At 47.8% G+C, this 13023-nt stretch overlaps 1 protein-coding gene across 3 annotated transcripts in view; it reads left to right on the top strand.

The window, feature by feature from the left end:
- The window catches only part of PAK2 (p21 (RAC1) activated kinase 2), a 139064-nt gene extending 126351 nt beyond the window's left edge, over positions 1-12713 (top strand). For all 3 annotated transcript variants that reach the window (XM_075340987.1, XM_075340985.1, XM_075340986.1), the window contains 2 exons: positions 1426-1563; positions 9005-12713. In XM_075340987.1, coding sequence (XP_075197102.1) covers positions 1426-1563; positions 9005-9091 — 225 coding nt within the window. In that variant the 3' untranslated portion in view covers positions 9092-12713. The remainder of the gene's footprint in view (positions 1-1425; positions 1564-9004) is intronic.
- The last annotated feature ends 310 nt before the right edge of the window (positions 12714-13023 follow it).

The following is a 13023-nucleotide window of genomic DNA, read 5'->3' as shown; positions in this document are numbered from 1 at the left end:
GTCTTTCGCAGAAAGTGGCATTTCTAGTAGCAGTTACTTCACTCCGTAGAGTGTCGGAGCTTGCAGCACTGTCATGCAAAGCCCCCTTCCTGGTTTTTCACCAGGATAAGGTGGTTCTCCGTCCTGTTCCGGAATTTCTCCCTAAGGTGGTATCGCCTTTTCATCTCAATCAGGATATCACCTTACCTTCATTTTGCCCTAATCCAATTCACCGCTTTGAAAAGGATTTGCACTCATTAGATCTAGTGAGAGCACTCCGTTTCTACGTATCTCGCACAGCGCCCCTGCGCCGTTCAGATGCGCTTTTTGTCCTTGTGGCTGGTCAGCGTAAGGGTTCGCAAGCTTCCAGGTCAACCTTGGCTCGGTGGATCAAGGAACCGATTCTTGAAGCTTACCGTTCTTCGGGGCTTCCGATTCCTTCGGGGCTGAAAGCCCATTCTACCAGAGCCGTGGGGGCGTCCTGGGCATTGCGGCACCAGGCAACGGCTCTACAAGTGTGTCAGGCAGCTACGTGGTCTAGTATGCACACTTTCACAAAGCACTATCAAGTGCATGCCTATGCTTCGGCAGATGCCAGTCTAGGTAGGCAAGTCCTTCAGGCGGCGGTGGCCCACCTGTAAGAGGGAGTCGTGTCGGCTCTTGTTATCGAGGTATTCTTTTACCCACCCAGGGACTGCTTTTGGACGTCCCAATTGTCTGGGTCTCCCAATGGAGCGACAAAGAAGAAAGGAATTTTGTTTACTTACCGTAAATTCCTTTTCTTCTAGCTCCTATTGGGAGACCCAGCACCCGCCCCTGTTCCCTTCGGGCTAGTTGTTCTTTTGTGTACACATGTTGTTCATGTTCAATTGTTTCATGGTTTTCAGTTCTCCGAACATCCTTCGGATTGAATTTACCTTAAACCAATTTATGAGTTTCCTCCTTCCTGCTTTTGGACCAAAACTGAGGAGCCCGTGATGCACGGGAGGGTGTATAGGCAGAGGGGAGGGGTTACACTTTTGAGTGTAATACTTTGTGTGGCCTCCGGAGGCAGAAGCTATACACCCAATTGTCTGGGTCTCCCAATAGGAGCTAGAAGAAAAGGAATTTACGGTAAGTAAACAAAATTCCCTTCTTTAATAACATCGGCTCGTGGTTTATAGCGCGGCATTAAACCCGTTTTTCCACCCTGAACTTTTACAGCAGTACAGTTTAAGGCCTACCATGTGATCACCTAAAGTTATGGGACCTAGTTTGATTTTGGCTGAAATAAGAGTAGTCGTAAAAAAATAAATAAATTAAAAAAAAATAATTGACTTTTAAAAAGCATGTCCACTTAATATTCAGTGTTAAGTCTAGCATTAAATATACAAAAGGAGTAGCTGAAAATATCCACAAAAATGAATTTACTGGACCTCATACATCTTTTTGCTATTCTTCCTTCAGGCTTTGTATTTGATTGCTACTAATGGCACCCCAGAACTGCAGAACCCTGAAAAACTTTCACCAATTTTCCGAGATTTCCTGAATCGTTCATTGGAGATGGATGTAGAAAAGAGAGGATCAGCAAGAGATCTCCTACAGGTTAGTGAAATAAATGCTTCAACATTATGGAAATTTTAAAAAGGGCTTTTCACCACATTTTCATGTTGCACTGGTACATGAAGTAAAACTGGCAAGATCACACTTGTCTGCTGCTCTCAGGGCTTTTGTAATCGCGCTGGAGTGTGATCACGGCTGTCATTATGTCTCACGTAGCAGTATCCTGCCTGCTGTGGCCTGATTCTGTGTGGGATGTAATGGTGGCGTGCTCTGATCTCCCTGCAGAGCAATTACAAGTGGAGCACAACAGAAATAAGTGTGATTCCTGACACCTCTCCGGACAGGGGGGGTGGGTGTGTGTGTGTGGCAGTACAGTAGAGATAACAATGCTATGAGAGGAGAGTAGCTGATAATGTGACGCAGCTGCACCTCCCCTTAAATGGACTCATGCAGGAGGGTAGACCAGGAGATCAGGGCTGTATCACTGCATCTCAAACACTAAAGGTGGTGTCACACATAGCGACGACAACGACGTCGCTGCTAAGTCACCATTTCTTTGTCGCTCCTAATTGGGAGACCCAGACAATTGGGGTGTATAGCTATGCCTCCGGAGGCCACACAAAGTATTACACTAAAAGTGTAAAGCCCCTCCCCTTCAGCCTATACACCCCCCGTACTGCTACGGGCTCATCAGTTTTTATGCTTTGTGCGAAGGAGGTCAGACATCCACGCATAGCTCCACAGCTTAGTCAGCAGCAGCTGCTGACTATGTCGGATGGAAGAAAAGAGGGCCCATGACAGGGCCCCCAGCATGCTCCCTTCTCACCCCACTCTTGTCGGCGGTGTTGTTAAGGTTGAGGTATCCATTGCGGGTACGGAGTCTGGAGCCCACATGCTGCTTTCCTTCCCCATCCCTCAATTAGGGCTCTGGGTGAAGTGGGATCCCATCGGTCTCCAGGCACAGGAGACCGTGCTCCATCCACAGCTCCTGAGGACCCTGCTGGATAGGAGCCGAGTATCGTTCAGGGACATGGCCCTGCTACTTGGAGGTACTCTGTGTCCCCGTGGGGACCGCGCACAGCAACACTCCAGCATTGCTGGGTGTGCTAGTGCACCGGGGACAGCAGCGCTGGCTGCATTTGTGCCACTATACACTTCAGCGTCGCTGAGTGTGTTTGTGTCTTTCTTCCCGCCCCCAGCCCTGCCAGTCAGGGGAAGGGCGGGACGCTGTACAGGTCGGCAGCACTGAGGGCTGGAGCATGCTTTGCGTACTCCACCCCCCTCACTCTGCACAGTGGGGCACCAGTTCCCGCACTTTTCTGGGTCACGCCCACGGCTCCCTCCTCTCCCCAGGACGCTGGCAGCCATTCCTCTCAGCTCTGCTAACGCTGGAGAGGACAGACAAGCTCAGGGAGACCCAGGCAGGAATTCTGGTGCCCACACAACCGCTTTGCGCAGGCGGTAAGCAGCACCTGTGGTGCTGGCCCCACTAGTGCAGAAGTGTATTTATAGTTTATATGATTATAGTCTATACTTTACACTGTAGGGTGCACTGTTGATTTGTGGCTATATACCCTCCTGTATTGCTCAGAGGAGACAACAGCATGTCGTCCACAAATAGCAAGGGTGCCAAGGCACTGACTTACTATGCTGCCTGTGCAGCATGTACGGCTATACTGCCGGCAGGTTCCACTGACCCTCATTGTGTGCAATGCTCGGCCCCTGTGGCACTTTCTCAGCCGGAGCCTCTGCTAAGGGTGGCCCAGAGAGAACCACCTGTTAACACTGTCCAGGTGACAGGGACGGAGTTTGCAGTTTTTACTGAAAGACTTTCTGAGACTATGGCTAAGATATTAGAAGCCTTGCAGTCCAGGCCGGCATCTCAAGCCAGGGGCACTGTGGAATCATTGTCCCCTGGTTCCCCTCAGTTGGAACAGCAATGTCTTCCCGGGGTGTCTCATGGATCCCAGGGTGAGGTCTCTGACACGGACCGCAGCCCCAGACCGACTAAGCGAGCTCGCTATGAAATCCCCTCGACATCATCACAATGTTCAGGGTCTCAGCGAGAGGACTCTCTGTATGATGAAGCGGAGGTAGCTGATCAGGATTCTGATCCTGAAGCCGCTCTGAACCTTGATACTCCTGATGGGGACGCCATAGTGAATGATCTTATTGCGTCCATCAATGAAATGTTGGATATTTCTCCCTCAGCTCCTCCAGTGGAGGAGTCAGCTTCTCAGCAGGAGAAATTCCGTTTCAGGTTTCCCAAGCGTACAAAGAGTATGTTTCTGGACCACTCTGACTTCAGAGAGGCAGTCCAGAAACACCGAGCTTATCCAGATAAGCGTTTTTCCAAGCGCCTTAAGGATACACGTTACCCTTTTCCCCCTGACGTGGTCAAGGGCTGGACTCAGTGTCCCAAGGTGGATCCTCCAATCTCCAGACTGGCGGCTAGATCCATAGTTGCAGTGGAAGATGGAGCTTCACTCAAGGATGCCACTGACAGATGGAGCTCTGGTTGAAATCCATCTATGAAGCTATCGGCGCGTCTTTTGCTCCAGCATTCGCAGCCGTATGGGCACTCCAAGCTATCTCAGCTGGTCAGGCGCAAATTGGCGCACTCACACGTACGTCTGCGCCGCAGGTGGCGTCCATAATCTCTCAAACGTTGGCATTTGCGTCCTACGCTATTAATGCTGTCCTGGACTCTGCGACCCGTACGGCGGTTGCAGCCGTCAATTCGGTGGCAATACGCAGGGCCTTGTGGCTGCGGGAATGGAAGGCAGATTCGGCTTCCAAAAAGTGCTTAACTGGATTGCCATTTTCTGGCGACCGTTTGTTTGGTGAGAGATTGGATGAAATCATCAAACAATCCAAGGGAAGGAAACATCCTTAACCCAGGCCAAACCAAAAACACCCCAACAGAGGAGGGGACAGTCGAGGTTTCGGTCCTTTCGGGGTACGGGCAGGTCCCAATTCTCCTCGTCCAAAAGGCCTCAGAAGGATCAGAGGAACTCCGACGCATGGCGGTCTAAATCACGCCCTAAAAAGACCGCCGGAGGTGCCGCTACCAAGGCGGCTTCCTCATGACTTACGGCCTCCTCACACCGCATCCTCGGTCGGTGGCAGGCTCTCCCGCTTTTGCGACACCTGGCTGCCACAAGTAAAAGACCGTTGGGTGAGAGACATTTTGTCTCACGGTTACAGGATAGAGTTCAGCTCTCGTCCTCCGACTCGATTCTTCAGAACATCTCCGCCTCCCGAGCGAGCCGAGGCTCTTCTGCAGGCGGTGGGCATTCTGAAGGCAGAAGGAGTGGTGGTCCCGGTTCCTCTTCAGCAACAGGGTCACGGTTTCTACTCCAACCTGTTTGTGGTTCCAAAGAAGGACGGGTCCTTCCGTCCTGTTTTGGACCTAAAACTGCTCAACAAACACGTAAGGACCAGGCGGTTCCGGATGGAATCCCTCCGCTCCGTCATCGCCTCAATGTCCCAAGGAGATTTCCTAGCATCGATCGATATCAAGGATGCTTATCTCCACGTACCGATTGCTCCAGAGCATCAGCGCTTCTTGCGCTTCGCCATAGGAGACGAACACCTTCAGTTCGCGGCACTGCCGTTCGGCCTGGCGACAGCCCCAAGGGTTTTCACCAAGGTCATGGCTACAGTAGTTGCGGTCCTCCACTCTCAGGGTCACTCAGTGATACCTTACTTAGACGATCTGCTGGTCAAGGCACCCTCTCAAGAGGCATGCCAACACAGCCTCAACGTTACTCTGGAGATTCTCCAGAGTTTCGGGTGGATCATCAATTTTCCAAAGTCAAATCTGACACCGGTCCAATCACTGACATATCTTGGCATGGAGTTTCATACTCTTCCAGCGATAGTGAAGCTTCCGCTGGACAAACAGCGTTCACTACAGACAGGGGTACAATCTCTCCTTCAAGGTCGGTCACACCCCTTGAGGCGCCTCATGCACTTCCTGGGGAAGATGGTGGCAGCAATGGAAGCAGTCCCTTTCGCGCAGTTTCACCTGCGTCCTCTTCAATGGGACATCCTACGCAAGTGGGACAGGAGGCCAACGTCCCTAGACAGGAACGTCTCCCTCTCTCAAGCAACCAAAGCTTCCCTTCGGTGGTGGCTTCTTCCCACCTCATTATCGAAAGGAAAATCCTTCCTACCCCCATCCTGGGCGGTGGTCACGACGGACGCGAGCCTGTCAGGGTGGGGAGCAGTTTTTCTCCACCACAGGGCTCAGGGTACGTGGACTCAGCAAGAGTCCTCACTTCAGATCAATGTTCTGCAGATCAGGGCAGTGTATCTTGCCCTAAAAGCGTTCCAGCAGTGGCTGGAAGGCAAGCAGATCCGAATTCAGTCGGACAACTCCACAGCGGTGGCTTATATCAACCACCAAGGTGGGACACGCAGTCGGCAAGCCTTCCAGGAAGTCCGGAGGATTCTGCTGTGGGTGGAAGCCACAGCATCCACCATATCCGCAGTTTACATCCCGGGCGTAGAAAACTGGGAAGCAGACTTTCTCAGTCGCCAGGGCATGGACGCAGGGGAATGGTCCCTTCACCCGGACGTGTTTCAGGAGATCTGTTGCCGCTGGGGGATGCCGGACGTCGACCTAATGGCGTCACGGCACAACAACAAGGTCCCAACATTCATGGCTCGATCTCAAGATCACAGAGCTCTGGCGGCAGACGCCTTAGTTCAGGATTGGTCGCAGTTTCAGCTTCCTTATGTGTTTCCTCCTCTGGCTCTGTTGCCCAGAGTGTTACGCAAGATAAGGGCCGACTGCCGCCGCGCCATCCTCGTCGCTCCAGACTGGCCGAGGAGGTCGTGGTACCCGGATCTGTGGCATCTCACGGTCGGCCAACCGTGGGCACTGCCAGACCGACCAGATTTGCTATCTCAAGGGCCGTTTTTCCATCTGAATTCTGCGGCCCTCAACCTGACTGTGTGGCCATTGAGTCCTGGATCCTAGCGTCTTCAGGATTATCTCAAGAGGTCATTGCCACTATGAGACAGGCTAGGAAACCAACGTCCGCCAAGATTTCCTCCCTAAGGTGGTATCCCCTTTTCATCTCAATCAGGACATCTCCTTACCCTCGTTTTGTCCTCATCCAGTTCACCAATGTGAAAAGGATTTGCACTTGTTAGATCTGGTGAGAGCACTCAGACTCTACATTTCTCGTACGGCGCCCCTGCGCCGCTCCGATGCACTCTTTGTCCTTGTCGCTGGCCAGCGTAAAGGGACACAAGCTTCCAAATCAACCCTGGCTCGGTGGATCAAGGAACCAATTCTCGAAGCTTACCGTTCCTCGGGGCTTCCGGTTCCCTCAGGACTGAAGGCCCATTCTACCAGGGCCGTGGGAGCGTCCTGGGCCTTGCGACACCAGGCTACGGCTCAGCAGGTGTGTCAGGCAGCTACCTGGTCGAGCCTGCACACTTTCACGAAACACTATCAGGTGCATACCTATGCTTCGGCAGATGCCAGCCTAGGTAGGCGAGTCCTTCAGGCGGCAGTTGCCCACCTGTAGGACGGAGCCGTTACGGCTCTATTATGAGGTATTATTTACCCACCCAGGGACTGCTTTTGGACGTCCCAATTGTCTGGGTCTCCCAATTAGGAGCGACAAAGAAGAAGGGAATTTTGTTTACTTACCGTAAATTCCTTTTCTTCTAGCTCCAATTGGGAGACCCAGCACCCGCCCCTGTTTTTGTATACACATGTTGTTCATGTTAAATGGTTTCAGTTCTCCGATATTCCTTCGGATTGAATTTACTTTAAACCAGTTTATAATTTTTTCCTCCTTCTGGCTTTTGCACCAAAACTGATGAGCCCGTAGCAGTACGGGGGGTGTATAGGCTGAAGGGGAGGGGCTTTACACTTTTAGTGTAATACTTTGTGTGGCCTCCGGAGGCATAGCTATACACCCCAATTGTCTGGGTCTCCCAATTGGAGCTAGAAGAAAAGGAATTTACGGTAAGTAAACAAAATTCCCTTCTTTCTGTGACGTAGCAGCGACCTGGCCCCTGCTGTGAGGTCGCCGGTCGTTGCTGAATGTCCTGCTTCATTTTTTGGACGTTGCTCTCCCGCTGTGAAGCACACATCACTGTGTGTGACAGCAAGAGAGCGACGAACTGAAGCGAGCAGGGAGCCGGCGTCTGGCAGCCTGTGGTAACCTGTAACCACGGTAAACATTGGGTAACCAAGAAGCCCTTTCCTTGGTTACCCGATATTTATCTTAGTTACTAGCGTCCGCCGCTCTCACGCTGTCAGTGCCTGCTCCCTGCATACGTAGCTGGAGTACACATCGGGTAATTAACCCGATGTGTACTCTGGCTAGGAGTGCAGGGAACAGGGAGCCGGCACTGGCAGCGTGAGAGCGGCGGACGCTAGTAACTAAGGTAAATATCGGGTAACCAAGAGAAGTGCTTTCCTTGGTTACTTGATATTTACCTTAGTTACGCTTCCACGCGTCGCTGCGGGCTGGTCGCTGGTGAGATCTGCCTGTTTGACAGCTCACCAGCGACCATTTAACGACGCAGCAGCGATCCTGATAAGGTCAGATGACTGGTCGTGATCGCTCCTGCGTCGCTATGTGTGACACCACCTTAAGAAACCTCTGAACTATTGTGTGGGCGTGTTCTCTCCTTTGTGTTGCTCCCTGCTTATGATTGGTCATTATCATACAGGGGAAGAAGTACATGCCCCCACCGAAAACCTGATAGCATGCACTCATTAGGGGTAAAGTGCGTTAATTGCCAATATCTCCGCAACAGAGACGTGAAATTAATTATTTAAAAAATAAGTACTACTTCTTTGCAGCCGCATACTTCTTTGTATCTTGTTTCCAGTTAAACATGAAACATTTGGTAACAGGTCCTTTTTAATGGCAAACCAGGGTGTTTTCTTTAGACAGTCATTATTGTTTTGTGTTTATCAAATGGGCCTTATTTTCACGCTTGATACTCTATGGGCCTGTTCATACCTTGTGGGGGGGTTGAGGGGGGGGTGTTGCCGAGTGTCTGCAAAAGAGTCGCAGATTGAGCTTGCTCAGTCACATGAATGGGTCAGTGAATAAACTGATAGCACTTGAGCTCCATCCATGCGTCATCTGAAGGCTGGCCTTGTCTGACTGTAGATGCATACAAGACGCTTGGAATTTTTTACTTCTTTAGCAAAAAAAAAAACCCTGATGCCTCACAGATTTTGAAGTTGAATACATGGTCCAAAAATGGATGAAAATAGTCTCTTACACATTATTGAATAAAGATCCATCTTTTTTGCTTATGAGAAAAGAACAGATGTCTAAATGAGGCCTTTGTAATTGGGGTTAGAAAATAAATCTATTGTACAATACTTCTTGTAATCTTGGGGTTACTGAAAAAATGAAACGTCAATTCATTGATCTGGTTTCTTCTTGTCTGAGTGCACTTATTATACCTAGTAATTTTTTTTTCTTCTTTTCCACAGCACCCATTCTTGAAACTTGCAAAACCACTGTCCAGCCTTACTCCTCTAATTCTGGCTGCAAAAGAAGCTATGAAAGGCAACCGTTAACATCCAGTCGAGACCTTCCTCCAGTATGCCCTTTGCCCTGTTAACCCTCCTAACATTTTACAAGTGCCACTCCTCCTCCTCTGCTCATCGGCAGCTGAGACGATAATCGACAAAAAAAACTGGACCAGAGATTTGCGTTCTCTTCTTGTCGTGGCAGTGAAAGTACTGCGTGCGAGCGAGGAGGTGGCACCCCCCATGCTGTGCGACTTTCTTCTTGAAAGAAGAAATAAACTGTGGCCATTTCAAGTCCCAACCTTTTTGGGATTCCGACTGCATTGTGGGAATACTTTTCTCCGCCTGTGCCCTCTGAAGATGCCTGCTCTTGTTTTCTGGCCTTTTCTTGATACTTGAATAACTCTCATGCCAGTGCCGGAGCTTTGATCTCTTGCTGGCTCCTTTTTTTATTCCATTCGCTCCCCGTGTGCCTGGGATTCACCGCGGTCTTGTGCTTGGGGCAGTGTAAATGAGTTGCGACACCCAGCTCCCTACCGCAGCTGTTCAGGTCTCTAATGTGCAAGGCATATCGCTGGTGGGGAACTGAATAGAAACCGTCTTAACGAATACTTACGTCATTGATTTTTGCAGTAGGGAAAGGGCTGAGGAAGCGAGGACTGTCCTTGCCTGCACCATACTGTATCAAGAGCTAAGAGCTAAATAATTCTTTCACAACAGTGGCCTCTTCTTCTTCTTCTTCTTCTTCTTCTTCTTCTTCTTTTTGTAATTAATATGGACACTTTTTTTTGTAATCTCCAAGTGCTCTTAACATTACACCTAAATCTCAAGACAATTGATAACTTTGATTTTTCTTAAACTGCCTTCTATAACGTCACATTAAGGGAAGTTGTGCCAAAGTTACAACCTTTTTCTATGCAGGATTTTTTTTTCTATATATATACTCAGTTTGATAAATTTTTGTAATGTTCTTTCAAAAAATACCAACAATTGACAACATTAAGTGCCTATGATGAAAGTAGTCTGTGTTAGGCAGTAGGTTTCCCAAGAGTATCAGGAAGTATTCTCTGGACCTGAGCTATTGCTCTCGGCTTAAAGTTGATGATTTCCCTCTCCTTTCGCTACATAAATCCGGGACTAATTATTGTACTCCCATTTTTTTTTTTTATCTAAAACTTTTGCGCTGACATGGCATTCGTGCCAAAAGTCCAAAACCTTCAGTGAAACTACAAGTAACTTACGGCCCTACTTGTATAGATGATGCCAGCGGTCCGAATCCTTTCATTGTGTTATATAACCCATTGGACAAAAGGGAATTGTAGTATCAGACTATATGGCGCATTGTGTCCCTGCATTGCTTTTTCTTTTCCCACCTTTTCAAGCAGGAAGTTTTAGCTAAGTCTTGGACATTATTGTAGTATACGGTAGCTGAGCCTGCCAACATCAACAAGACTCAGACAGACCACATTGTCCTATTCTGAAAATGCTGTGCGTAAATGTGCCTTTACCGTTGGCAAACAGCCTAGTATCTACAGTGTCTTCTGTTTTGTTGCGGTTATATGCCCTCTAAACATATCAGCTGCTGGGATTTATTATTCCAGATCGATATGTAGATTATCCTGTTTTCCCTTGTGCTGCTGCAGACTTGGGCGTCATCTGTGCCGTCTTGTTAGTTTGCATTTTCAAAGTCAATTATTCAGCACCGGTGCTACTGGTAAAGAACGGTCTCACGGAAAAGAACTGCAACATCACAGAAAGCGCCGTCATCATTTTTGTTAAATAGTAATCGTTTAAGGTGGTGATGAATATGTACCTGAGCCCAGTGGAACGAGATTTTAATGTATAGCTTTGCCATTGCTAAGGGATCAGCTCCTCAGATTCATCTTCTCCCTGTTTTTTTGCCTTGGTTAGTTGATCTTCCAAGACTGATAAACCAGTCAGACGATACACTGCTATTTCTGAAGCTGATATTTGATAAATGTTGGCTATTTTGATAATGTGTGTGGGTATATTCCCGTGACTGCAGATATCTGGTAGCGTTGAGCAAAATCAAAATGATATACAGGGTCCTGGTCTGGTGTCCTTATTAGTCGTTCATGGCTTTGGTTACTAGGCCTATTAAGATATCATGATGTCGGGGGCCCTGATAGTCACTAGAGCAGTGTTCCTCAACTCCAGTCCTCGAGCCACCAGCAGATAATGTTTTCAGGATTTCCTTGGTATTTCACCTGGATTTATTACTAAATTAATCCTGAAGACTTGATTGGTTGGTGGCTCTTGAGGACTGGAGTTTGAGTGTTACACTATAGAGGCACCAAAGATTTCTGCAGTCAAGTAGTGGCCGAGAAAGTTTGGACTTCCCTGATCCAGCTGCTATAGACTACCAACCAACATCCTTCTGATCTTCTTGCTCCACGCTATTTTCAGACTCCTCGATTACAATATACTCAGTCCTTTTGTTCCCAGAGAAAGATGATGGAGGGCCCGAACTGTCTAAGAACAGCTAATTCACCTCTCATTTGGAACACATGCACCCTTGTAAGGGGGTGTCTTTAGGAGGAGTAATTTCCAGCCAATTGAGCATTAGGCTGACTGTTTTCTTGGGTGATTTACCAGTTTTCCAGAAGAGAACATATCAAACCCATGGTGCTGATGTGTGGGAACCAAGGACGGCAGTTACAAAGAATAGAAAATCGCTCCATATTTCCACGTTTGAGTATCATGTTTTTATATAGCTCCGTTCTGCTTCTAACAATACAAGTAACATCATTGGTTACATTTAGTCATTTCCCCTTATTAAGAATTATGCATATACTCACTGAACGGTAGAATGAAAAGTAGACTGTTCTTGGTTCCCTAAAGGGCTTATTAGTGGGAGCCATTTATGTCCATATAGTGGCACCAGGCAGCAGTCCGTGATTACTGCTTAGTATAGAAGTTGCTGCATTTGACGAATCATACTGTATCGGAGTTGTGTGAAGATGGCTGTAATATGTCAACCTTAATTAATGCTTAGAAATGCGTGTACATAGCTAGGATCTAGAGGTTGAATACGTGAATGTTGTGTCCTTTTTGAGTTTTTGTCGGAGATTGCATTAACAAAAGCGTAGGGCATTTGTAATGATTTCTTTGCATTGACCTTGGTTCCTTATTAACATGTGAGACTTGAAGGGAGATCTCATTTTCACAATATCCACTTTCTAAAGCATTATAATTTTCCTGGAAGAACTATGCTGAAGTCGGGCGTCTTCAGGAACCAGCATCCCTGACTCCAGACATACATGGCACTCTGAAGTAGGATCTCGCTACTTCTAAACCAAGAAACACTGAGATTCCGTAAGGTCACAGAATAATGGATTATTTTTCTGGTTACATTGTTGAAGTTGCTCAATTCCTCATCACGAGGCTTGTCGAATGTCTCATGTATGGAAGAGTAAGGTCTCCGTTCATATTAAATCTAAGATACTTGCCTTTCTGTCTTATGTTTCTTCTTCTCCCTGTAGCTTTTGCATGCAGATGTTACATATTTTTGTGGTTCCATTCTCTGCAGTACTTCCTTTTCCTGTCTTGTTTAATTTATCCCAACTTTTTATTTAATTACGGCAATAACTACTGAATCATTTGTGTGCGTCAACTTTGCTTGGAATAAACATTTTGTTTTATTTTAGAAGTATCCATCCCGTTATTACTATTGCTTTAGAAGTTGTGTGTGTTTATGTACATTGTTTACTCGGGGATGCACAACCTTTTTTTGGTGTTTGAGTACCAAAACTTGATAATACTCTAAGATTATACACAGATTATCCATAATATAGTATAGGGCCCCCCACCTTGTGCTGAAAAGAGCTGTGACATCATTACATTGCCCACCTGGTCTCCAACCCAATATCTTGCTATCATTGAATCCATGACAAAATTTGCACTCATCACTGAAAAGGATACTCCAGCCACGTCCACTCCAGTCACCATTGCCATCTTGC

Source organism: Anomaloglossus baeobatrachus, chromosome 3, assembly GCF_048569485.1.
Source record: "Anomaloglossus baeobatrachus isolate aAnoBae1 chromosome 3, aAnoBae1.hap1, whole genome shotgun sequence".
In the NCBI taxonomy this organism is placed as follows: domain Eukaryota; kingdom Metazoa; phylum Chordata; class Amphibia; order Anura; family Aromobatidae; genus Anomaloglossus; species Anomaloglossus baeobatrachus.
The sequence above is the reverse complement of the archived record's forward strand: the minus strand, read 5'-3'. Positions and strand labels throughout refer to the sequence as shown.